The 25,388-nt window shown below is 43.1% G+C and overlaps 1 protein-coding gene across 1 annotated transcript in view; it reads left to right on the top strand.

The window, feature by feature from the left end:
• Positions 1-25,388, top strand: part of LOC311142070 (transcriptional regulator ATRX-like) — a 50,927-nt gene that overhangs the window by 5,400 nt on the left and 20,139 nt on the right. Inside the window, exons 2-18 of the mRNA XM_084177630.1 lie at positions 3,966-4,075; positions 4,180-4,235; positions 4,342-4,394; positions 4,699-4,820; positions 4,959-5,075; positions 12,276-12,382; positions 15,411-15,478; positions 15,583-17,405; positions 17,544-17,610; positions 20,520-20,671; positions 20,921-21,085; positions 21,209-21,326; positions 21,462-21,561; positions 21,795-21,977; positions 22,144-22,288; positions 22,401-22,510; positions 24,661-24,804. Of these exons, the coding sequence (XP_084033756.1) occupies positions 3,966-4,075; positions 4,180-4,235; positions 4,342-4,394; positions 4,699-4,820; positions 4,959-5,075; positions 12,276-12,382; positions 15,411-15,478; positions 15,583-17,405; positions 17,544-17,610; positions 20,520-20,671; positions 20,921-21,085; positions 21,209-21,326; positions 21,462-21,561; positions 21,795-21,977; positions 22,144-22,288; positions 22,401-22,510; positions 24,661-24,804 (3,640 nt within the window). The remainder of the gene's footprint in view (positions 1-3,965; positions 4,076-4,179; positions 4,236-4,341; positions 4,395-4,698; positions 4,821-4,958; positions 5,076-12,275; positions 12,383-15,410; positions 15,479-15,582; positions 17,406-17,543; positions 17,611-20,519; positions 20,672-20,920; positions 21,086-21,208; positions 21,327-21,461; positions 21,562-21,794; positions 21,978-22,143; positions 22,289-22,400; positions 22,511-24,660; positions 24,805-25,388) is intronic.

Below are 25,388 nucleotides of genomic sequence, written 5' to 3'. Positions count from 1 at the left end.
ACTAACCCTATAAAGGTGTGTAGTAATTTAAAGGTGCTACACAGGATATTTTTGAATTTTTATTTCAAAAAATGTCCAGAATATAACTAGTGCTAATAGTGGAATGATAGTGTTTCACATTATTACTTACCCACCATAGTTGTGATTGGCTGTGATATTCGCCTATTGATTTCTTCCGCCGGAGCGGCATCTGTTGTCAAACTGGGAAAGCTGTTTTGACTTTGTGGATGTGTTATTTAGTGGAAATCTCACATTTTCTGGTTGCTAAAGTTCTACACTGTCAATTTCAGTTAGAGAAAACAAGCACTGGATAATGTAGGGAGTCATTGTACCATTTAAATCGCTGTGAAATACACTACATGACAAAAGTATGTGGACACCTGCTTGTCAAACATCTCATTCTAAAATCAAGGCATTAATATGGAGTTGATTCCCCCCCCCCCTCCTTTTCTGCTATAACAGCCTTCACTCTTCTGGGATGGCTTTCCTCTAGATGTTGAGACATTGTTGCGTGGACTTGCTTCCATTCAGCCACGAGCGTTAGTGAGGTTAGGCGATTAGGCCTGGCTTGCAGTCGGCGTTCCAATTCATCCCAAAGGTGTTCGATGGGGTTGAGTTCAGGGCTCTGTGCAGGCCAGTCAAGTTCTTCCACACCGATCTCTACAAACCATTTCTGTATGGACCTCGCTTTGTGCATGGGGGCATTGTCATGCTGAAACAGGAAAGGGCCTTCCCCAAACTGTTGCCACAAAGTTGGAAGCGCAGAAGCATCTAGAATGTAATTGTATGCTGTACCGTTAAGATGTCCCTTCACTGGAACAAAGGGACCTAGCCCGAACCATGAAAAACAGCCCCAGACCATTATTCCTCCTCCACCAAACTTTACAATTGGGGCAGGTAGCGTTCTCCTGGCATCCGCCAAACCCAGATTCGTCCGTTGGACTGCCAGATGTTGAAGCGTGATTCATCACTCCAGAGAACGCGTTTCCACTGCTCCAGAGTACAATGGCTGTGAGCTTTACACCACTCCAGCCGAAACTTGGAATCGCGCCTGGTGATCTTAGGCTTGTGTGTGGCTGCTCGGCCATGATCTTGTGCTGACGTTGCTTCCAGAGGTAGTTCGGAACTCCGTAGTGAGTGTTGCAACCAAGGACAGACAATTTTTACGCTCTGCGCACTTCAGCAATCGGTGGTCCCGTTCTCTGAGCTTGTGTGGCCTACCACTTCACGGCTGAACCGTTGTTGCTCCTAGACATTTCCACTTCACAATAACAGCACTTACAGTTGATTGGGGCAGCTCTAGCAGGGCAGACATTTTACGATCTGACTTGTTGTAAAGGTAGGAATCCTATGACGGTGCCACGTTGAAAGTCACTAAGCTGGCCAATCTACTGCCAATGTTCGTCTATGGAGATTGCATGGCTGTGTGCTCGATTTTATACACCTGTCAGCAACGGGGTGTGGCTGAAATGGCCAAATCCACTAATTTGAAGGGGTGTCCAGATACTTTTGTATATACAGTGCATTCGGAAAGTATTCAGACCATTTTACTTTTTCCACATTTTGTTACATTACAGCCTTATTCTAAAATTTATTAAATAGTTTTTTCCCCTCATCAATCTACACACAATACCCCATAATGACAAAGCAAAAATAGGTTTTTAGAATTGTTTGAAAATGTATTGAAAATAAATAACTGATATCACATTTAAGTATTCAGAGCCTTTACTCAGTACTTTGTTGAAGCGCCTTTGGCAGCGATTACAGCCTTGAGTCTTCTTGGGTATGACGCTACAAGCTTGGCACACCTGTATTTGGGGAGTTTCTCCCATTCTTCTCTGCAGATCCTCTCAAGCTCTGTCAGGTTGGTTGGGGAGTGTCGCTGCACAGCTATTTTTAGGTCTCTCCAGAGATGTTCAAGTCCGGGCTCTGGCTGGGCCACTCAATGACATTCAGAGACTTGTCCCGAAGCCACTCCTGCGTTGTCTTGGCTGTGTGCTTAGGGTCGTTGTCCTGTTGGAAGGTGAACCTTCACCCCCAGTCTGAGGTCCTGAGCGCTCTGGAGCAGGTTTTTATCAAGGATCTCTCTGTGCTTTGCTCCTTTCATCTTTCCCTCGATCCTGACAAGTCTCCCAGTCCCTGCCGCTGAAAAACATACCCACAGCATGATGCTGCCACCACCATGCTTCATTGTAGGGATGGTGCCAGGTTTCCTCCAGACGTGACGCTTGGCATTCAGGCCAAAGAGTTCAATCTTGGTTTCATCAAACCAGAGAATCTTGTTTCTCATGGTCTGAGAGTCCTTTAGGTGCCTTTTGGCAAACTCCATGTGGGCTGTCATGTGCCTTTTACAGAGGAGTGGCTTCCGTCTGGCCACTCTTCCATAAAGGCCTGATTTGGTGGAGTACTGCAGAGATGGTTGTCCTTCTTGAATGTTCTCCCATCTCCACAAAGGAACTCTGGAGCTCTATCAGAGTGACCATTGGGGTCTTGGTCACCTCCCTGACCAAGGTTCTTCTCCCCCGATTGCTCAGTTTAGCCAGGCGGCCAGCTCTAGGAAGAGTCTTGGTGGTTCCAAACTTTTTCCATTTAAGAATGATGGAGGCCACTGTGTTCTTGGGGACCTCCAATGCTGCAGAAATGTTTTGGTACCCTTCCCCAGATCTGTGCCTCGACACAATCTTGTCTCGGATCTCTATGGACAATTCCTTCAACCTCATGGCTTGGTCATGCAGTGTCAACTGTGGGACCTTTATATAGACAGGTGTGTGCCTTTCCAAATCATGTCCAATCAATTGAATTTACCACAGGTGGACTCCAATCAAGTTGTAGAAACATCTCAAGGATGATCAATGGAAACAGGATGCACCTGAGCTCAATTCCGAGTCTCATAGCAAAGGGTTGGAATACTTATGTAAATAAGATATTTCTGTTTTGAATTAATACATTTCCAAAAATTAATAAAAACCTGTTTTCGCTTTGTCATTATGGGGTACTGTGTGTAGATTGAGGATAAAAAACAACATCCATTTTAGAATAAGGCTGTAACATAACAAAATGTGGAAAAAGTCAAGGGGTCTGAATACTTTCCGAATGCACTGTAAAGTGTATCTTATCAATAACAAAATATATTGCGTTTGAAGCTGGTGGACCAAAACCGAAAGTAACCAGCTTCAAACAGTTGTAACAAATTGGGGTTTGTTATTGAAAATATATTTCACAGCGATTTAGATGGTACAATGATTCACTACACTATTCAGTGCTTGTTTTAACACACAAACTGAAATTGAGTGAACAGTGTAGAATTTCAGCAACCAGGAAATGACAGAGCGATTTCCACTAGATAACACAGTCACAAAGGCAGAACAGCTTCCCAGTTTGACAATAGATGCCGTTCCGGCAGGAGAAATCAATAAGCGAATATCACAGCCAATCACAACACTGGCGATTTAAGTAATACTGTGAAACACTAGCGCCAGATATATTTTGGACATTTTCTGAAATTACAATGCAAAAATGCTAAGGAATCCTATGAGTTGTACCTTTTTTAAATTTTTTGTTAATTCTTTCTCGCTGATATGAAATATACGTTCCTTATGTTTCCAAAACCGTACCGCAAGCAATACGCGTTAACGTTTAGAACAAGCGTTGGGGCTCTTAACAAAATTATTCTGGGAAGAAAATACCTTCATCAATAGGCGCTTAAGGTAGTTAACGTCTATGAATGGGTTAGCATTAGGGTAGAATAGCTAGCTAGCCTATTGAATCATGATAATAACTGTTCCTGAAGAATAGGGACAGATAAGGACAAGGACAGATATGTTCACATCATACCGGTAGCTATGGCATATATCCACATACTTTTAACTTTGGTTAGGAATTTAAACAAAGGTGTATAGCTTTCTAGAAAGAAACTCACATGAGGTATGCTGGATTTCTATTAATTTGGCTGTCATTCCTCTTAGCATTCCTCCTGGCACGAGCAAGCTCAATGTGTTGGTGACCAAACTGCATGAGTTCTTGACTCATGCTCCAGAAGAAGATGATGACACACTGGTGACTGAAAGTCCTGATGGTGAGAACTGTAATAAGTGAAACTTTAACTCAGTAGGCATGGTGGGGTTGTCTGGCCAATATTTGTAGTGACTCACAATACTGTCTGCTGATTTGAATTCACAGGTATAACAAACAAGGACTGTGTGGAGCCACACTCAACAGACCGAACCTCTCTTGAGGTATTGACATGAGAAATATCAGTATTGGCTGTTCTAGACCAAAGAGTATTTAATATTGATGTAGATCTAGACGATCTAGTTATTACATTTTTCTTGTTGAATACAGCCTCAACAGACATTAACAGATGCCTTGAAGCAGTACGGATGTGGTTCCAGGAGGTGGGCTTTCTTCTGATATTTTGAAACGTGATAGTTGATGTACATGTTTATGGACAGGAAAAACACATTGTTTATCCTCTAATGCAGATGTTTTCAAACTTTTCCTTTGGGACCCCAAGCCATTCCATGTATTTGAACTATTCCTGAGTTAGCACACCCAATTCAACTTATCATGTAATTAGACGCCCTTGTTGAGGTGAATCAGGTGAGCTAGTTCAGGGCTACAACAAAATTGTGAAATGTCTGGGGGTCACTGAGGAGGTTTGAAAAACCACTGCTCTAATCAATGTTACTTGTATTACAGAAAACCTTCAGTTGTAATTAAACACAGTGGACTGGATGAATCTGGTGCTTCAAATGAAAGTGATGATGACTGCTTGATCATCAATTCAAACGGTTATCCTGATGTAACAAGATTACCGAAAGGTTATTTTTTTCTGCTACTTCTTTCAACTCTACTGTAAGGAGATATTAACAATGGAAATGAATATTGAATGACTGCATTTATCAACAGAAAATGCCTTGGTTTTCATGCGTGTGTTTTTACATGTCTTATGCACAAAGGCACTGTACTGGTGAGGCCTGAGCCGGTGGAAAATGTCAGAGATGACTTCAGAGGTCCAGAATTCCATTGCGGAAAATCTGGTAATCTGAGGAGAGTTTTTTCCAGGAGACGTGGAGGTGAGCTTTCATGAATGAATATGAAAATGCATATCCTCTTCCCTAAAATAGTGTGCCGCAGAATGAAAATGAATGCATGTTTGTAATCAATCAATCAAATTGATTTATAAAGCCCTTTGTACATCAGCAGATGTCACAAAGTGCTATACAGAAACCCAGCCTAAAACCCCAAATGGCAAGCAATGCAGATGTAGAAGCACGGTGGCGAGGAAAAACTCCCTAGAAAGGCAGGAACCTAGGAAGAAACCTAGAGGAACCACGCTCTGAGGGGTGGCCAGTCCTCTTCTGGCTGTGCCGGGTGGAGATTATAAGAGTTACATGGCCATTTAAGGCCAGATTGTTCTTCAAGATGTTCAAACGTTCATAGATGACCAGCAGGGTCAAATAATAATCACAGTGGTTGTACAGGGTGCAACAGGTCAGTACCTCAGAATAAATGTCAGTTGGCTTTTCATAGCCAAGCATTCAGAGGTCGAGACAGCAGGTGCGGTAGAGAGCGAGAAAGTTGAAAACAGCAGGTCCGGGACAAGGTAGCACGTCCGGTGAACAGGTCAGGATTCCATAGCCGCAGGCAGAACAGTTGAAACTGGAGCAGCAGCATGACCAGGTGGACTGGGGACAGCCAGGAGTCTTCAGGCAAGGTAGTCCCGAGCCATGGTCCTAAGGCTCAGGTCCTCCGGGAGGGGAGATGGAGAATTAGAGGGAGCATACTTAAATTCACACAGGACACCAGATAAGACAGGAGAATTACCCCAGATATAAGACTGACCCTAGCCCCCCGGTACATAGACTATTGCAGCATAGATACTGGAGGCAGAGACGGGCCAACCAGGCAGGATATAACCCCACCCACTTTGCCAAAGCACAACCCCCACACCACTACAGGGATATCAACAGTCCACCAACTTACTACCCTGAGACAAGGCTGAGTATAGCCCACAAAGATCTCCTCCACCGCACGGGACCAAGGGGGTGCAAAACCGGACAGGAAGATCACGTCAGTGACTCAACACACTCAATTGACGCACTTTTCCTAGGGACTGCATGGAAGAGCACTAGTAAGCCAGTGACTCAGCCCCCGTAATAGGGTCAGAGAATCCCAGTGGAGAGAAGGTAGCCAGCTAGGCAGAGACAGAAAGGGCGGTCCGTCGCTCCAGTGCCTTGCCGTTCACCTTCGCACCCCTGGGCCAGGTTAGCGTTGTAGGTTAGCAGTAAAACCTTAAAATCAGCCCTAGCCTTAACAGGAAGCCAGTGTAGAGAGACTAGCACTGTTGTAATATTATCTTTTTTTTGGTTCTAGTCAAGATTCTAGCAGCCGTGTTTAGCACTAACTGAGGTTTATTTAGTGCTTTAGCTGGGTAGCCGGAGAGTAGAGCATTGCAGGAGTCTAATCTAGAAGTGACAAAAGCATGGATTAGCTTTTCTGCATAATTTTTTACGAAAAGTTTCTGATTTTTGCAATGTTACTAAGATGGAAAAAAGCTGTCCTTGAAATATTCTTGATACGTTCGTCAAAAGAGCGATCAGGGTCCAGAGTAACGCCGAGGTCCTTCAGTTTTAATTGAGACAACTGTATAACCATCAAGATTAATTGTCGTATCCAACAGCAGATCTCTTTGTTTCTTGGGACCTAGAACAAGCATCTCTGTTTTGTCAGAGTTTAAAAGTAAAACATTTGGCGCCATCCACTTCCTTATGTCTAAAACACAGGCTTCCAGGGAAGGCAATTTTGGGGCTTCACCATGTTTCGTCGAAATGTACAGCTGTGTGTCGTCCGCATAGCAGTGAAAGTTGACATTGTGTTTCCGAATGGCATCACCAGGAGGTAGTGAAAACAATAGTGGTCTTAAAACGGAACCTTGAGCAACACCGAAACTTACAATTGATTTGTCAGAGGACAAACCATCCACAGAGACGAGCTGATATCTTTCCGACAGATAAGATCTAAACCAGGCAAGAACTTGTCCGTGTAGACCAATTAGGGTTTCCAATCTCTCAAAAAGAATGTGGTGATGGTAGAGCATGGCGCTTGCAACGCCAGGGTTGTGGGTTCGTTTTCCCACGGGGGGCCAGTATGAAAATGTATGCACTCTGGATAAGAGCGTCTGCTAAATGACTAAAATGTAAAATGTCTAGGAGCATGAGGACAGATGCAGAGCCTTGTTCTGACGCTATTAAAAGGTAATTTACCACCTTCATGAGTGCAGTCTCAGTGCTATGATGGGGTTGAAAACCAGACTGAAGTGTTTCGTATACAGTGCCTTCGGGAAAGTATTCGGCCCCCTTGACTTTTTCAAAATGTTGTTACGTTACAGCCTTATTCTAAACATAAAATCTACACACAATACCCCATAATGATGAAGCAAAAACAGGTTTTTAGAAATTTTAGCAGATTTATAAAAAAACAAAAACGGAAATAGTACATTTACATAAGTATTCAGACCCTTTACTCAGTACTTTGTTGAAGCACCTTTGGCAGCCATTACAGCCTCGAGTCTTCTTGGGTATGACGCGACAAGCTTGGCACACCTGAATTTGGGGAGTTTCTCCCATTTTTCTCTGCAGATCAGCTCAAGCTCTCTCAGGTTGGATGGGGAGCGTCGCTGCACAGCTATTTTCTCTCCAGTCTCTCCAGAGCTGTTCGATCGGGTTCAAGTCCGGGCTCTGGCTGGGCCACTCAAGGACATTCAGAAACTTGTCCCGAAGTGTTAAGAGAATTTCTATCTCTAATTCAACCTAAGCTTGAATCATTACCAGAGGTTGTAAGGCTCTGGTTTTAATCATAAATGATTCAAGGTCCACAACCAGCAAGAATGATCTGTATTTTTATTCATGGAGAGCTCTGGCGCCAAAACCCATACCCTCCTGTTTTATACCCCTTGACACACAAAGGCACTTTGCTCCGCCCACCTTTAGGAGGCTTTCTTAAACAGTTTCCACCTTTCTCCTTCACCCTGGAATGTTTAGTCCCGCCCCCCTCTGTTAGTGGGTTGATAATTCTAACACAGTTTACACATTTATACTGTATTTGGGGTGAAATCCTTTAGTCATTATTCTTAAAATACAAATTAATCTAACACGAAGCCACTCCTGCATTGCATGTGGTGTATCTCCCGAGTGGCGCAGTGGTCTAAGGCACTGCATCGCAGTGCTAGCTGTGCCACTAGAGATCCTGGTTCGAAACCAGGCTCTGTCGTAGCCGGCCGCGACCGGGAGACCCATGGGGCGGCGCACAATTGGCCCAGCGTCGTCCAGGGTATGGGAGGGAATGGCCGGCAGGGATGTAGCTCAGTTGGTAGAGCATGGCGTTTGCAGCGCCAGGGTTGTGGGTTCGATTCCCACGGGGGGCCAGTATGATTTTTTTAAAACAAAAAATAATAATGTATGCACTCACTAACTGTAAGTCGCTCTGGATAAGAGCGTCTGCTAAAATGTATTGACTGTGTGCTTAGGGTCGTTGTTGTCCTGTTGGAAGGTATACAGTTCCCCCAGTCTGAGGTCCTGAGCGCTCTGGAGCAGGTTTTCATCAAGGATCTCTCTGCACTTTGCTCCTTTCATCTTTTCCTCGATCCTGACTTATCTTCCATTCCCTGCCGCTGAAAAACATCCCCACAGCATGATGCTGCCACCACCATGCTTCACCGTAGGGATGGTGCCAGGTTTCCTCCAGACGTGATGCTTGGCATTCAGGCCAAAAAGTTACATCTTGGTTTCATCAGACCAGAGAATCTTGTTTCTCATGGTCTGAGAGTCTTTAGGTGCCTTTTGGCAAACTCCAAGTGGGCTGTCGTGCCTTTTACTGAGGAGTGGCTTCCGTCTGGCCACTCTACCATAAAGGCCTGATTGGTGGAGTGCTGCAGAGATGGTTGTCCTGGAAGGTTCTCCCATCTCCACAGAGGAACTCTGGAGCTCTGTCATAGTGACCATTGGGTTCTTGGTTCTCGATTGCTCAGTTTGGCCGGGCAGCCAGCTCTAGGAAGAGTCTTGGTGGTTCCAAACATCTTCCATTTAAGAATAATGGAAGCCACTGTGTTTTTGGAAACCTTCAATGCTGCAGACATTTTTTGGTACCCTTCCCCAGATCTGTGCCTCGACACAATTCTGTCTCGGAGCTCTACGGACAATTCCTTCGACCTCGTGGCTTGGTTTTTACTCTGACATGCACTGTCAGCTGTGGGACCTTATATAGACAGGTGTGTGCCTTTCCAAATCATGTCCAATCAATTGAATTTACCACAGGTGGACTCCAATCAAGTTGTAGAAACATCTCAAGGATGATAAATGGAAACAGGATGCACCTGAGCTCAATTTCGTGTCGCATAACAAAAGGTCTGAGTACCGTATTTTCCGCACTATAAGGCGCACCGGATTATAAGGCGCACCTTCAATGAATGGCCTATTTTAGAACTGTTTTCATATATAGGGCGCACCGGATTATAAGGCGCATAGAATAGAAGATACTGCAGTCAAACGTTTGACTGGGGTTGCGTTATGCATCCACTAGATGGAGCTGTGCTAAAGGGAATGTCAACAAAACAGTCAGATAAAGTCAAACTTTATTAAGCGTTCTGACAACTCCGTTCACTCCCATGGTAACGTTGTTCAAACGTTAATGTGCATATTAACAATATCTCCCAGCCTTGCTCACTCTTCTCCCAAACGTGGAGGGGAACTTTTCCCTGATTCAGTAAACGTAGTAAAAGAAACAGTCTGATACCACTAAATCAAACGTTAGTGCATAACTCAACATTGTTCAGTTACGTATAACACGTAAAGCTCACTTTTTCTGTTCATTCCCCGTCCCCGAATCCCTTGAATTCTTCTTCTTCAGTGTCCGAATTGAACTGTTGGGCGACTACGGCATCCAACCTGCCCGGCTCCCTCTCGTCATTATCCGAGTCAGTGTTGCTGCTGTTGCCTGGCAGTTCAGAGATTATTCCTGCCTTCATGAAAGCTTGGACCACAGTTGAGACTGATATATCAGCCCAGGCATCCACGATCCATTGGCAGATAGTGGCGTAAGTCGCCCGGCACTGTCTCCCCGTCTTGGTGAACGTGTCTTCGCCTTCTGTCATCCAATGCTCCCACGCAGCTCGCAGTCTAGCTTTGAACGCCCTGTTGACACCAATATCTAGCGGCTGGAGTTCTTTAGTTAATCCACCCGGAATGACGGCAAGCTCCGAATTAGTTTGCTTCACTTGTTTTTTGACAGCATCGGTGATATGGGCGCGCATGGAGTCGTAGATCAATAGGGACGGAGCTGTGTGGAAAAAGCCACCCGGTCTCTTGACGTAAATTTCTCTCAGCCACTCACTCATCTTTTCCTCATCCATCCATCCCTTCGGGCTAGCTTTGATGACGACGCCGGCTGGAAAGTTTTCTTTTGGCAAGGTCTTCCTCTTGAAAATAACCATGGGTGGAAGTTTCTGGCCATTAGCCTGGCAGGCGAGAACTACAGTGAAGGATGACTTCTCAATCCCTGTGGTGGGTACAGACACCGTACTGGTCCCCGTTTTCTCCACAGTGCGGTTCACGGGAATATCAAAGGTGAGTGGAACCTCATCCATGTTGGTGATGTGCTCTGGCCGGATCTTCTTTTCAGTGATCTTCTTTTTGCAGTATGCGCGGAAAGTGACCAGCTTTTCTTGGTAATCTTTTGGCAGTTGCTGCGAGACGGTAGTTTGTGTGCGGATGGAGAGATTACGTCTTTTCATAAAACGAAAGCACCAAGAAGGACCGCCTCGAAATTCATCGATGATCATGTCCCGTGCTAGCGCTGTTGCCTTCATTCGAATAGTGACTGTAGACGCTTCTACTTGCTGCTCTCTGTTCAACAACCCACTGTTCGAGTTTGTCCTCTAACTGTGGCCATCTCGCTTTGTTCCCTCGGAAACTCTGTTTAGTCTTCTTTACTTGGCGCAGGTCATCTTCTTGCTTCCTCCACTTCCGTACCATTGATTCATTAATGTTGAATTCTCTCGCTGCTGCTCTATTCCCATATTCTACTGCGTGACCGACAGCCTTGAGCTTGAACTCTGCGTCGTAAGCGTGTCTCTTGAAAGGTGCCATTTTGGGGTCTTTATACACACACAAGTGGTGTTGGACTGTGAGTAAGCACAGTACCGGTGTTTACTGACTACGGTAGCCGTAATGCTGCAAGCGGTGCGGCTTTGTAGTTTACCAGTCGTACTGAAACATTTCATTATTATTAAATTGGTTTTATTGGTTTTTCATACTGAAACATTTTGACAGAGCGCCTTGAGAGCCGTGTACAACCAGTATGGATCAACCAATTAACCAATTGATCCATATATAAGGCGCTCCGGATTATAAGGCGCACTGTCGTTTTTTGAGAAAATTAAAGGCTTTTAAGTGCACCTTATAGTGCGGAAAATACGGTACTTATGTAAATAAGGTATTTCTGTTTTTTTATTTTTAATACATTTGCTAAAATTTCAAAAAACCTGTTCATTTTGTCATTATAGGGTATTGTGTGTAGATTGATGAGGAAAACATTTAATTTAATAAATTGTAGAGTAAAGCTGTAACAAAATGTAAAAATGTCGAGGGGTCTGAATACTTTCTGAATGCACTGTACATTATTTGTCTTCAAGAACGCAGTGAGTTGCTGTGCAACAGTTTTCTAATTTATTTATTTTTTAGGAATGGGAGATTTGATATAGTCCGATATTTTTTTTGCATTTTCCTGTTCAAGGTTTGGCTTTTTCAGGAGAGGATTTATTACTGCCACTTAGTGAGTTTGGTACACATCTGGAGGATAAGGAGCCATTTACTATGTTCAACATAGGAGGGCCAAGCACGGGAAGTAGCTCTTTCAGTAGTTTTGTTGGGTTAGGGTCCAGTATGCAGCTTGAAGGTTTAGCGGCCATTACTATTTTCATGAATGTGTCAAGAGATACAGGATTAAAAAAACGTGTGTCTCCATTGATCCTAGTCTGCAGTTCTGTGCAGACTCAGGACAACTGAGCTTTGGAGAAATACGCAGATTCAAAGAGGAGTCCGTAATTTGCTTTCTAAGAATCATGATCTCTTCATGGAAAAAGTTAGTTAATTCATCACTGCTGAAGATGAAAGCCATCCTCACTTCGGGAATTATGCGTTTTAGTTAGCCAGCCTAAAACCCCAAAGAGCAAGCAATGTAGATTTAGAAGCATTGATTGATCGATTGTGTGTTTGTAGGAGGACACTTGGAGATTGTTAGCTGTACAGCCTGTGGCCAGCAAGTTAACCACTTCCAGAGGGACTCCTTCTATCAGCATCCAGTACTCAAAGTACTAATTTGCAAGGTGAGGGGATCCTGGGTCTGTCAAAGATTGGGTCAATTATAATGAACAAAAATATAAACGCAACAATGTCAAAGATTTTACTGAGTTACAGTTCATATAAGCAAATCAGTCAATTTAAATAAATAAATTAGACCCTAATCTATGGATTTCACATGACTGGTAGTACAGATATGCATATGTTGGTCACAGATACCTTAAAAAGAAAAAAGAAAAAGTACGGGCATGGATCAGAACCTGTATGTATCTGGTGTGACCACCATTTGCCTCATGCAGTGCGACATCTCCTTCACGTAGAGTTTCAGGCTGTTGATTGTGGCCTGTGGAATGTTGTCCCACTCCTTCAATAGCTGGGGACGTGCATTATCATGCACGACAATGGATCTCGTCACGGTATCTCTGTGCATTTAAATTGCCGTCTATGAAATGCAATTGTGTTTGTTGTCCGTAGCTTATGCTGCTCTTACCATAATGCCACCATGGGGCACTCTGTTCACAAAGTTGACATCAGCAAACGTGGTCTGTGTAATGATTAGGGCTGTCCCCGACAAAAAAATAAATCTTGGTCGACCGAAAGTCGTCTGTTCAATCAATTGCTCGACATTTTTAAACGTGTATTTTTCCATATATAGACACACCCTATGTGTTTTAATAAAATCAACTATATGCATTGAGCTTGTCTGATGCTTTAAGCTTACGGTTTGATGCCTCGAGGGTGCCAGAGATCTAGATAACCAGATAAAAATATAAAAAATACGTAACCTGACCCAACTATTCTCCTCCTGCTCCTGCTGGCTTTCGCAGATTCTCCCATTACTCTCCTGAAGTTGCCGGTAAGAGGCTACGTGAGGAGTCGGCAACCTTTCTCATGTGGAAAGCCATTTATCTTAACATTTCTACTGATCTGCGTACCAGTTATGGTGTTCATATGCACATTTTAGTGAAAGTTTCATTTAATTTATAATAACGTCTTCATATCTCAAAATCATTGTCATGTGGTTAATCAAAATTCTATCTAAATGAAAATGATACAAACATCGAAAGTAACTTCTATTGCCAACTATGTAAAAATAGCTTACATAGAGCCAACAAATAAAAACATTGCAGGTAGAAAATATCCTGATAAAAAAAAAAAAATCCTATAAATCAGATTGGCTACACATGGCCTGTCTGCAACGAACTTGAAACATTGTATCAATGGGTCCAGCCGAAGCTTGCTCTAGCGAACTTGCAACATTGTGTAAAATATTCTGGGTCCTCAGTTTCCCGCGCCAGTGAGCTCGGGACAGACACAGCTGTAGGCTATTTGCGCAAGGGATAAGAAGCAGTGCTTGACTTGGGCAGGAGCTCACCTGAGCTGAGTACCGGCACCTCAAATTTTCTGCTGCTTAAGCTCCTGTTCCTCTTACAGAATATTAGCTAAAAAGTATTGTGGAGCTCCTGCACCTAAATATAAACAGTACCAGCATCCAAAATGAGTACCGGAACCTATTTCAGTCCAAGTCAAGCACTGATAAGAAGCCTATTTTGTCTAGTTTCCACTGGATCAGAGCATGAGATTTTTTCCCTTTCACGCTGAGTGGTTATCGAAAGGGAGAGAGCTGGAAAGATTTTTCAAATACATTGAGGAGCTATTGTAATTCTCAATGGATGTAAAAACAGACTTTGTTTGCTTGCTGTTTGATGTGAAGAAAACATTACTTTGAGAAGCTCCACAGGTCATTAGTGGTGGTGCGTTAAGCCAATCAGAAATACTATCAGATCCCCAAATGGGCACATTTATATGCCTACATTTGCTTGCAGGCCAGGTAGCCTATAGGCCTACTTCAATGCGTGCGCGTCCTTACTTAACATTGACAGGAGGAGCGCACCAAACAAAAGACAAAGACTAAATTGACAACTCGTGAATGGAATTAAATAAACCAAAAGTTGTTTCTCACAAGTATAGCATAGGTTGTGCACTCTGCAAACAATGTGTCCACTCCGACAATGAGAACAGGAAGACGGGAATAATAATATTGAATGCATTAAAAGAAATGACTGTAACCAAAGTAACAAACATTGTAGATTAGAAATTATAGAAATTAACGGTAAATGTACTACTGGTGATATATGTCATGGAGAATATACACTAACAATCAAACGCAAACAATTCACACAATGAAGTTATGAAACAATGAATGTGCACAAATTGGCGGGAGAGCGCATTCTGGAGAGAAGTGCATTGTTCATCTGGGCGCATGGTCAATCACATGTCTGCATTGGCCATGCAGTATTTACTGTGATATGGCCTCAGCAGAAGTCAGGGCATTCATACTTATTGCGCTTCGCGGAGCAGTGCAAAGCTGTTGTCAAGGAAGTGAGTTTGTTTATACAGGATATACCGCCCCAACCAATCATGTCAATGCGGAGCAATACAGAGCCCTCCGCATTGTTAAAACATTTGGGAGGCGCATGGCGATGCGGTACAGAGCTCGATTTGGCCTCTGGAGTCTCCGCAATTGTGTCACACCCTCCATATGGAGCCGCCGACCACATTTTCGAATCAAGAATAAATTGGCTTTTGGTCTAGGCCTCTGCAATGGATTAGTTCACTGAGAGGGGAACATATATACATTTGTTACTGCTCGACTAAAACAATCTCTGTCGAACAACAGCCTAACGACCAAATAATCGACCAGTCAACTAATGATCATGCTGTTTAATCAGCTTCTTGATATGCCACACCAGTCAGGTGGATGGATTATCTTGGCAAAGGAGAAATGGTCACTAACAGGGATGTAAACACATTTGTGCACCAAATTTGAGGGAAATAAGCTTTTTGTGCCTATGGAACATTTCTGGGATCTTTTATTTCAGCTCATGAAACATGGGACCAATACTTTACATGTTGCATTTATATTTTAGTTTAGTGAGTGTGTATATAGGCTTAACATTACATTGTTTAAAATGGTCATTCTCCAATAATATTTTGTTGAGCTCAGCTACATTTTTGGGGGCTCTGTTCCTTATTGTCTTATTATTTTCTCAGTCTTGTTTCAAGTATTACTCAAGTGATGACATCAGCAAGGATTGTGATGGCATGGACGAACAGTGCAGGTACGATGGGGTGGTTCTCCTATTTAACAAATCCTGAAATGTTAATAAACATACAGGTTGTTACGTTAATCATTACTTCAATCTATTATATTTGCTTCTTACAGATGGTGTGCAGAGGGGGGAAACCTGATCTGCTGCGACTTTTGCCCCAACGCCTTCTGTAAGAAATGCATTTTGCGTAACCTGGGGCGAAAGGAGCTGTCTGGCATCCTGGATGAGGAGAGTAAGTGGTACTGCTACGTATGCAGCCCAGAGCCTCTTCTGGACCTGGTCGTCGCCTGTGACAACGTCCTTGACAACCTGGGGAGTTTGTGGCAAGACCACCGCAAGAGGGGCAGAGGCGAGGGCAAATCTGGACATTATGACTCCCATCCCAGGCATTCTCAAAACATTCCCGTGGGTCATTGGAACCATAGTGGCATGGATGGTCATGTGGTGTTCAACTACAACACCCTTCAAATTCCAGAGGAGATGGCCAAAAAGGCAAAAAACCTTGTGGACTCTACAAACACTGTAAACACAACTTTCATGAAGTTCATTCAAGGTGGAATGCAGTTAAAGCGACAATACCTGAAGACTTTCCAGTCAGTACTGAAGGGTCTAAAGAAGTCCCACACAGCTCTGGAGGAAGCCCTTTTGGAGGAGTTCAATGAGATGGGTCTGCCAAATGATGGGGAAAACCCCACGTTTTATGACACTGATGCAAGTCAACAAGCACAAGAGGGTTGCGTGGAAATGGACATTGCTGATAAAAATTGCCTGCATTACTTAAAGAAAATTGCCGCTGAACATTTGGAAGAGAATGATTCAGACTCTAAGGGCTTTACAGACGATGAAAGGCCTTCATCCTCAAGTGAAATGAAAGGTGTCCTTGGCACAGAGATAATGCCCCGTCGAGGTAGAGGCAGGCCGCGGAAAAACTCCAAGCCCGGAGAAGATCCTTCCAACGTGACAAAACAACTGGTGGTGCAACTTACACCTGTCCCTGTTGAAAAAGAGCCACTCTCTGGCCCCCCAGAGTTAGAAGTGGAGTTGGAGGAGGAAAAGGAGTTGGAGGAGGAAGAAATCAAAGAGAAAGTGGATGAACGGGAGGGAGACTGTGAATCTATTGAACCTGCAACAGAAGAGGAGTATGAATCTGCTGAGGAGGGAAGCGAATCTCTGGTGCTGGAACTGGAAGAGGAACCAGAGAATAGACGCTCACCTCGGGTAAAGACCACGCCCTTACGCAGGCCAGGTGAGGGCAAGACCAAGCCTACCCCCTCAGGCCCTGACAGCGAGGGTGAGTCAGACCCTGACACCAGCCCCAATGTTGAAGTGCCTCAAGGAGCTGACGAGGGAGGGCTTGGGAGAGGAATTGAAGACTCTGACTCCGATGAGGTCCCTGCTGTCCTTCAGCGGGCGGCCATGGCTCGCAGTTCAGACGAAGCCGGGAGTGACGATGGAGACCATCGGAGCGTGACCAAGAAATGCCTCTTCGGCCTGAAGAAGAACACGCCCCTCTCTCCAGAAAGAGTGGTCCGCAAACGCAAGGTGCAAGACCGCTCCTCTGACTCCTCCAGTGACGATCCAGACCTGCAGAAGGAGATCAAGACTATGAGCAGGCCCAGGGGGAGGCCTCGGAAGGTTAAGAGAGATGCTGAACCTACCCCCAGCAAGGATAGTCCGCAACATAGGCCCCTGGGCAGACCTCGGAAGGTCAAGAAAGAGGATGAATCTTCATCCAGCAAGGAGGGTAGTACCCAGGTAACCAAGCCTAAAAGCACACCTCGGTCCCAGCAGAGAACAAAGCAGACGCCATCCTCTTCCAGTCAAGAAGAGGGCTACCAGGATTCTGAATCTAGCGACGACAGTGGTGACCAGAAGATCAAGCCCATCACTGAGGAGGTGGCCTTACTGGGGGCAGCAGCTTTCCACCAGTCGTCTGGTGAGTTGGTCTCTCACTTTCTCTGCAAAGCACTGCATTTATGAGCTGTATTTCAACCCTTTTAAGGTAGCCATGTAGATTTCCTCATTGGCAAATGTTGAGCTGACCTTCTCTGTTTTTTGTACTCTCACTCTGTAGGCGATGAAGAGCAGCCCCGGTCTGGGCCTTCTTGGGCAGCAGAAGATGATGACGATCCAGAAAATAGGTATGGTTCCGAACGAATGGACTTAGCGTTTGTAACACACCCTAGGCGCGGGAGAAAGGCCACGCCACGGAGCTCTAAGTCGAGTGCTAATAATGGTGACTCCTCCGTTCTCAAGACCCCTTCCCAATCAATACCGTCTCGTCCAACCCGCAGCTGCAGTAAACCAGCAGCTATCCCATACAATTTCTAGTGTAGAGCACAGAGGTACCGTGTCAAGCACAGGGAGAAACCCCTCCTCATACCTTGCTAAGGCTGTGTTATGAATGATAGGCCACTTATGCCACTGTGTTTTCATTGACCTTTTCTTTAATTTAATATTTCTTTTAAATTTAAAGTTAAATGTCAGTTGTCTATTAGCAGAATGTGGCATCATTTGTCCATGTCTGTGCATTTCAAGGTGATTAAGAGGGGAAATGCTGGTTATTGTATTAGTTTGCACAAAAGCCTGATGCACTTATTAAAACAGATTAAACAAATTATTTTATATCTCATAGTTTCTCATTTGTCAACAATACTGTAAGTCATCCTTTCTTCCACAGACAGTATTCTTTTTATTTTTTACCAAATAAATAACGGTATACTGTATATTAAAACATATTTTAAGCCATGTTAAAGGTATTGATTGCATTATTTGTAAATAGTGTGATTATACTATTTTTTATATATATATATATGTTAGGGTGCACTCATTTGAATCTGGATTCTGATTCTTGATCTATGGTTTGATGGTAGTACAAGTTGCGTTGAGTTTTGCTCCGCATAAGAACAAGCCAGAAAGCTTATGTCTATGTAGAATTTTTGTTTTTAGCAAAGCACATCCTAAACTGGTTAAAACTAATAAAAAAGCGAATAAACCACACCAGGGTACTGAATACACATCTGAACGAATACACATCTGAACATACCCTTAGACTTAATTTTCAGATCTGGATATATTTATCTTTCACTATACTAGGGGTGAATTACATTCCTATCACTGGGAATTGGTCATCATGGAGTTTGATGTCATTTCTGAACTGACTGGGATTTGGACCCCAACCCTCATATTAGACATCCCCTAATGGTCAGCTCATGCTCAGGCATTCTTTAGGGTGGCAGTATTGTACATGACTGCACCCTTGTGGCTGCTGGATGTTGCCCATTTCTCTAAGGCAGTGTAAAAGCATACACGTTACTGCTAGTATTTGGTAATTGTGTTGTTGTATGGTTACTGTATGGAAGATTTTTGTCTTGATATATTTGAAGTTCATGTGCAAAATGCCAGTGGTGTGGTGGCTGTATTTTGCGCTGCTATTCTGACACTGTTGAGTACTAATACGATGGGTTGACTATCCAGTGATTCTCTGAACAGACTGGAAAACAATCTATTCTGCTTGATTGAATCTTTAAAATATGATTATCGCTTCTGACCAGGTTGAGGGCTTAGCAGAGAAAGAGGACTAAACAGCAGTATACCAAAGACACTGATTATAAGACCCTACCTACTGTACTGCATTTGATATACTTTGTTTTGTGCCTTTTTTCACCACAGGCAACAAGCTGCATTTCTTGTATGCTTTGTTTGTTATACTAATTGCATAATCATATTTAGAGTATTTTAATGTTTGTTTTGCATGCAAGGCCACATTTATTGGCCGTTTACCTACATTTTAAATTATTTAAAAACTGCTAATTTAATGCAATTGCATTTTACTTTGGAGGAGCTCGATGCCTTAAGCCTAAAGGCAACAGCTCGGAAAGCTGGTCCTGTAGAATGGTTGTAATGTATTTTATTCAACCTCAACTTTGTGTCCTCTTGTGACCTCTGAGGTCAGCCTTACAACGTTGCTGTGAGACGAGGAGGCGTGTTGTCTGTAGTGAAGTGTCTTTTTCTTCTTCCATTTTCTCTCTTCCCAGTTTAAACACTTGTGGTAAGGCCTCAGGCCCAGGCTGTTGCCGGCCGCTGCTGTTTTGATACTGCCTCATATGAGGGGCCCTCATCATGTACACGTACTTCTCGCTGAGGGTCGTCCGAGGCTTCGTTCAACTATTACTATCTGCCAAAAGGATTGTTTCTGCAAAACATATTCATGTGTAAATAGATGCATGTATTTCACAGAATATTGAACTTCGTAAAAAGTCCTACAAAACCATTTTGACCCAGTTGTTTTTTTGTTTTTTCTTTACCCTTCACAAACTATTTCTTGCATACCACCTAAAAAAAAAAGTGGTTGGAAGAACTTTTTTCCAAATTGAATTAATAATGATGTTGTCTTTAGCTCTGAGGTGCTGTATTGTTAAAGGCCTGTTACTTGTAGAGCATGCGTCAGACCAAGGATATGTTCTTACTTTTGTTATTGACTGAATTCTGTAAGAGAAACTATCCGTTGTAATAAATTAATACCCTTTATAATGTCTCGTATGTCTTCATTATTCTATATAGGACCAGGTTTGTTAATCTTGGGAGTGATCAGTCTTAGATGTTTGTTATGGAGGGGAGGGGTTGATTCAAATGTGCTTAGAAGGCAGTTAGGTTATCTGGCCTTTGACTCCTCAATGTGTTGCGTTTTTAAGATGAAATTAAGTGAAATGGTCTTTGACAGAGCATTTCAGCTCTGTCTATTTGGTCACATTATAACAGATATTTACATCAGTAAAGAAATACATTAAATTGTCGGTTGTTTACAGGTCAGGGACTGCAAAGTACTAGAATAGCTAAAGTTACATTATTTTCATTAATTCTAGAATAAATGTATATCCTGGTGATATTGTTAAGTTTAAGGTGAAATCCTGCGTCTTGATTGTAAATTCCTATCTAAGACAAGTTCCTTTAGAGAATAAACCTATTAAGCAGGGCTTGTTGGATTTGATGTGATGATCATTAAAATGATCCTCCGGTCCCTTTTCCCTCTCTTCCTTGCTTCTGAAAGAATCGCTAAGAAAATGCTTTTGGCCCAAATCAAAGCCAACTACTCATCGGGGGAGGATTTCTCTTCAGACGAGGAGTCATCACAGGATGATGAATCTGACAGGGGAGAGAAGGCACAGGAAGATGGGAAAGATGAAAGCTCAGATGAGAATGGTAAGTGATCCCTCCTTAACTCCACTACAATTTCACATTTGTTTATTTTGAGATTAGTCATTAGGCTGAAATACTGTCCTGACATGACCTGTTTCTTAGTAACTGGGCATTTTAAAGTAGGCCCATATTGTAATTGTGGTGATCTAAGACATCACCCTGTGTCACTGCTTATTAGTGTACAGGTTTAATTAACATTCACTATAGGAATATGATGTCCTCCTATAATACACCATGTTGTTTCTGCTGCAGGGGAGACCTCCAGTTTGACCTCTGACTCCGAGTCCAGTAAAACTCGTCACAGACACAGTCTGCTACGCCACAAGCTCAGCCTTGACGATGGAAATCCAAATGGTCGGAAAACAGCTAAAGAAAATGGGAATGAGCAGAAAGTCAAGAAGTCTAGAAGAACCGAAGGTGTGTGTGGGATGGGTTCTGTGGAACGACTTTATGATTGGATACCATCAGTGCCCTAGACTAGTTTTGGAGTTGGTCCTATTACTCAGTGAACTAATTCTCTGCTTTCGTCCATCGCCTCAGGTGAGACATTGGATAGCCAGAGTAGTGCTGATAATAGCCAATCAGAGCAGGAAGAGTCTGGTATGAGTGAAGAGCTGAGCCAATCAGAGAATGAGGGCAATGAACAGAAGCCCAAAAGGTAAGACGTCTCCTTATTTGTTTTGTCAATGCTGCTAACCAGGAAGGAAACCTTGTGTTTTCTGTCATCATTACATGTAATTGTGGTTGCATTCTTTATTTAGTGAAATATCTTTGTGCTCTTTTGTCTCCTTAGCTCATCTACCTCTAGAGTCGAGAGGGAATCAGTCCGTAGTTATCTACAGAAGAAGCAGCAACCCTCATATATTGTGCTGTCTGACTCCAGTGTCGATAAGGTAATCACTAGTGGATGTCGCCATCTCATTTTACCTTTGCATTGTCAGTTGCCTTTTTATATTCTTCTTAATAACTTATTGATGTGCAACTATTGGATTTCTGAGAGGTATGATGATTATTCTGCTATTCTTGTTTTCTGTTTGTGTATTATCAGGTGCTAAATGTTAAATTGTATGTTTTTTTACTGGTAAAAGCGTTGTTGTGCTGGTGATCTCCTGATCTATCTAAACAGAGTGATGATGAAGAGAAGGACGGAGAGGAAGGCGACAACAAAGGTACACCTAAGGGCCGCAAGAAGATCCGCAGGATCATTGTAGATGAGCACCTCCGCTCAGAGACTCAGAGAGCCCTGAAGGAGGAGGAGGAGAGACGCAGACGCCTGGCAGAAAGAGAGCAGAGGGAGGACTTCAGAGAGGTACACTACACACAGCTGACCCTCTCCATGCACACTCACTGTAGAAACCATGCTCTCTCAGAAATATCATACTGTTACTCTATTTTATTTTATTTGAATAAATTATATATTATATCTATATATGGTTTATATGATCAGTTTTGGTCTAATGGTGGTTTCCTCACAGGTGATTGTTATTGATGACGAGATGTCTAAAGTGGCATGTCCCATCACCACTAAGCTCGTCTTGGATCAGGATGAGGGGACCAGGGAGCCACTCATCCAGGTGCACAGGAACCTGGTGACCAGGCTCAAGCCTCACCAGGTGGATGGTAAGTCTCGGTTTTTATTTCAGTTGTACAAATCCAATACATACAATAATTAACATACAGTGGCAAATACAACATTGTCCCTTCAATTTGCTGTATCTCTTCCTTTTGACAGGTGTCCAGTTTATCTGGGACTGTTGTTGTGAGTCTGTGAAGAAGGCCAATTCAACCCCTGGATCAGGCTGCTTACTGGCCCACTGCATGGGCCTAGGGAAGACACTGCAGGTAAGACGAAGGGAAGAGAGAACAGAAGGAGTGTTTAGGATTTTATTTGGATCCCCATTAGCTGTTGCAAAAGCAGCAGCTACTCTTCCTGGGGTCCAAAAAATAAATAAAACATGACATAATACAGAACAATAATAGACAAGAACAGCTCAAGAACAGCGCAACATACATTCAAACTAAATAGAAAAATAGAAAAGGACCCTTAGGAAAAACATATTACTTTACATAGACATAGAAGTTATTTAGGTCAGCTAGGGGCCTTGTGCTGTAAGATGTTTTATTCGTTTTTTAAAAGCTGATTTTGCGGTTTGCTTTGGTAATTTGAGATGGAAGGGCGTTCCATGTAACTATAGCTCTGTACAATACTGTGCATTGCCTTGAATTTGTTTTGGACTTGGGGATTGTGAAGAGACCCCTGGTGATATGTCTGGCGGGGTATGTACAGTGAGGGAAAAAAGTATTTGATCCCCTGCTGATTTTGTACGTTTGCCCACTGACAAAGACATGATCAGTCTATAATTTTAATGGTAGGTTTATTTGAACAGTGAGAGACAGAATAACAACAAAAAAATCCAGAAAAACGCATGTCAAAAATGTTATAAATTGATTTGCATTTTAATGAGGGAAATAAGTATTTGACCCCTCTGCAAAACATGACTTAGTACTTGGTGGCAAAACCCTTGTTGGCAATCACAGAGGTCAGACGTTTCTTGTAGTTGGCCACCAGGTTTGCACACATCTCAGGAGGGATTTTGTCCCACTCCTCTTTGCAGATCTTCTCCAAGTCATTAAGGTTTCAAGGCTGACGTTTGGCAACTCAAACCTTCAGCTCCCTCCACAGATGTTCTATGGGATTAAGGTCTGGAGACTGGCTAGGCCACTCCAGGACCTTAATGTGCTTCTTCTTGAGCCACTCCTTTGTTGCCTTGGCCGTGTGTTTTGGGTCATTGTCATGCTGGAATACCCATCCACGACCCATTTTCAATGCCCTGGCTGAGGGAAGGAGGTTCTCACCCGAGATTTGACGGTACATGGCCCCGTCCATCGTCCCTTTGATGCAGTGAAGTTGTCCTGTCCCCTTAGCAGAAAAACACCCCCAAAGCATAATGTTTCCACCTCCATGTTTGACGGTGGGGATGGTGTTCTTGGGGTCATAGGCAGCATTCCTCCTCCTCCAAACACGGCGAGTTGAGTTGATGCCAAAGAGCTCGATTTTGGTCTCATCTGACCACAACACTTTCACCCAGTTCTCCTCTGAGTCATTCAGATGTTCATTGGCAAACTTCTTCAGCAGGGGGACCTTGTGGGCGCTGCAGGATTTCAGTCCTTCACGGCGTAGTGTGTTACCAATTGTTTTCTTGGTGACTATGGTCCCAGCTGCCTTGAGATCATTGACAAGATCCTCCTGTGTAGTTCTGGGCTGATTCCTCACCGTTCTCATGATCATTGCAACTCCACGAGGTGAGATCTTGCATGGAGCCCCAGGCCGAGGGAGATTGACAGTTATTTTGTGTTTCTTCCATTTGCGAATAATCGCACCAACTGTTGTCACCTTCTCACCAAGCTGTTTGGCGATGGTCTTGTAGCCCATTCCAGCCTTGTGTAGGTCTACAATCTTGTCCCTGACATCCTTGGAGAGCTCTTTGGTCTTGGCCATGGTGGAGCGTTTGCAATCTGATTGATTGATTGATTGCTTCTGTGGACAGGTATCTTTTATACAGGTAACAAGCTGAGATTAAGAGTACTCCCTTTAAGAGTGTGCTCCTAATCTCAGCTCGTTACCTGTATAAAAGACACCTGGGAGCCAGAAATCTTTCTGATTGAGAGGGGGTCAAATACTTATTTCCCTCATTAAAATGCAAATCAATTTATAACATTTTTGACATGCGTGTTTCAGGATTTTTGTTGTTGTTATTCTGTCTCTCACTGTTCAAATAACCCTACCATTAAAATTATAGACTGATCATTTCTTTGTCAGTGGGCAAACATACAAAATCAGCAGGGGATCAAATACTTTTTTCCCTCACTGTATGTCTGTCAGAGCTGTGACAGACATGTTGTCGTATGCATGTGTCATTAACAAAACCGTATATTTTGTTAATAATACTAGACTTAATAGAGTTTCTTGCTTAAATATTTTTCTCATTTAGGTGGTGACATTTCTCCACACGATGCTGCAGTCAAGGTGCCTGAAGTTCAGGACTGCCCTGGTGGTGTGTCCACTCAACACTATCCTCAACTGGGTCAACGAGTTTGACAAGTGGCAAGTTGACATGGGAGCCGACAAAGTCAAGGTAGTCAAGGAGATGAGATTTTTTTTCTTTGTAGTTAAATACATGCAGAGGTTATTGATATGCAATGTATTAGCGAGAAATAGTAATGGCGTCTTTTTGTAGGCACTAACTCCGCCATGGTTTGTTGGACAAAGCCTATGTAGAAATAAATGGTGTTTTTGGATAAACGCTGAAAATAAGCTCTGTGGTAAACACAGGCTTAGGAGATTTTATAAATTTGGTTGTATGAAATCAGCTAATTTCACTTTTTGTGAATGTTGAAGCATTTGTCATTTTAAAAAGCACATAAATGCTTAATAATTCATAAAGGCCATGTTAACTGACTGATATCTCATAGAACAAAACTTAGAAAATCTCCTAAGCTTGTGTTGACCTCAGACCTTATTTTCGGCATTTATCCCAAAACCCTATTCTCTCCCCATTCATTTTCACCGTAGAAATGGCTGAATGAACCAAGAGGTAACACATTTCCGGGTTTTAGGACTACAAGCTGGCGAGCTCTATATTCAAAGTATTTAATGTTACTTCCATCTCTTTCATCTCCCTGTCCCTGGCTCGACCTCTTCATTTCTCTCACCCTTTCT

This window comes from Coregonus lavaretus (assembly GCF_964263955.1).
Source record: "Coregonus lavaretus genome assembly, chromosome: 15".
NCBI classification, from domain to species: Eukaryota; Metazoa; Chordata; class Actinopteri; order Salmoniformes; family Salmonidae; genus Coregonus; species Coregonus lavaretus.
This window is presented reverse-complemented; position numbering and strand designations above follow the sequence as displayed.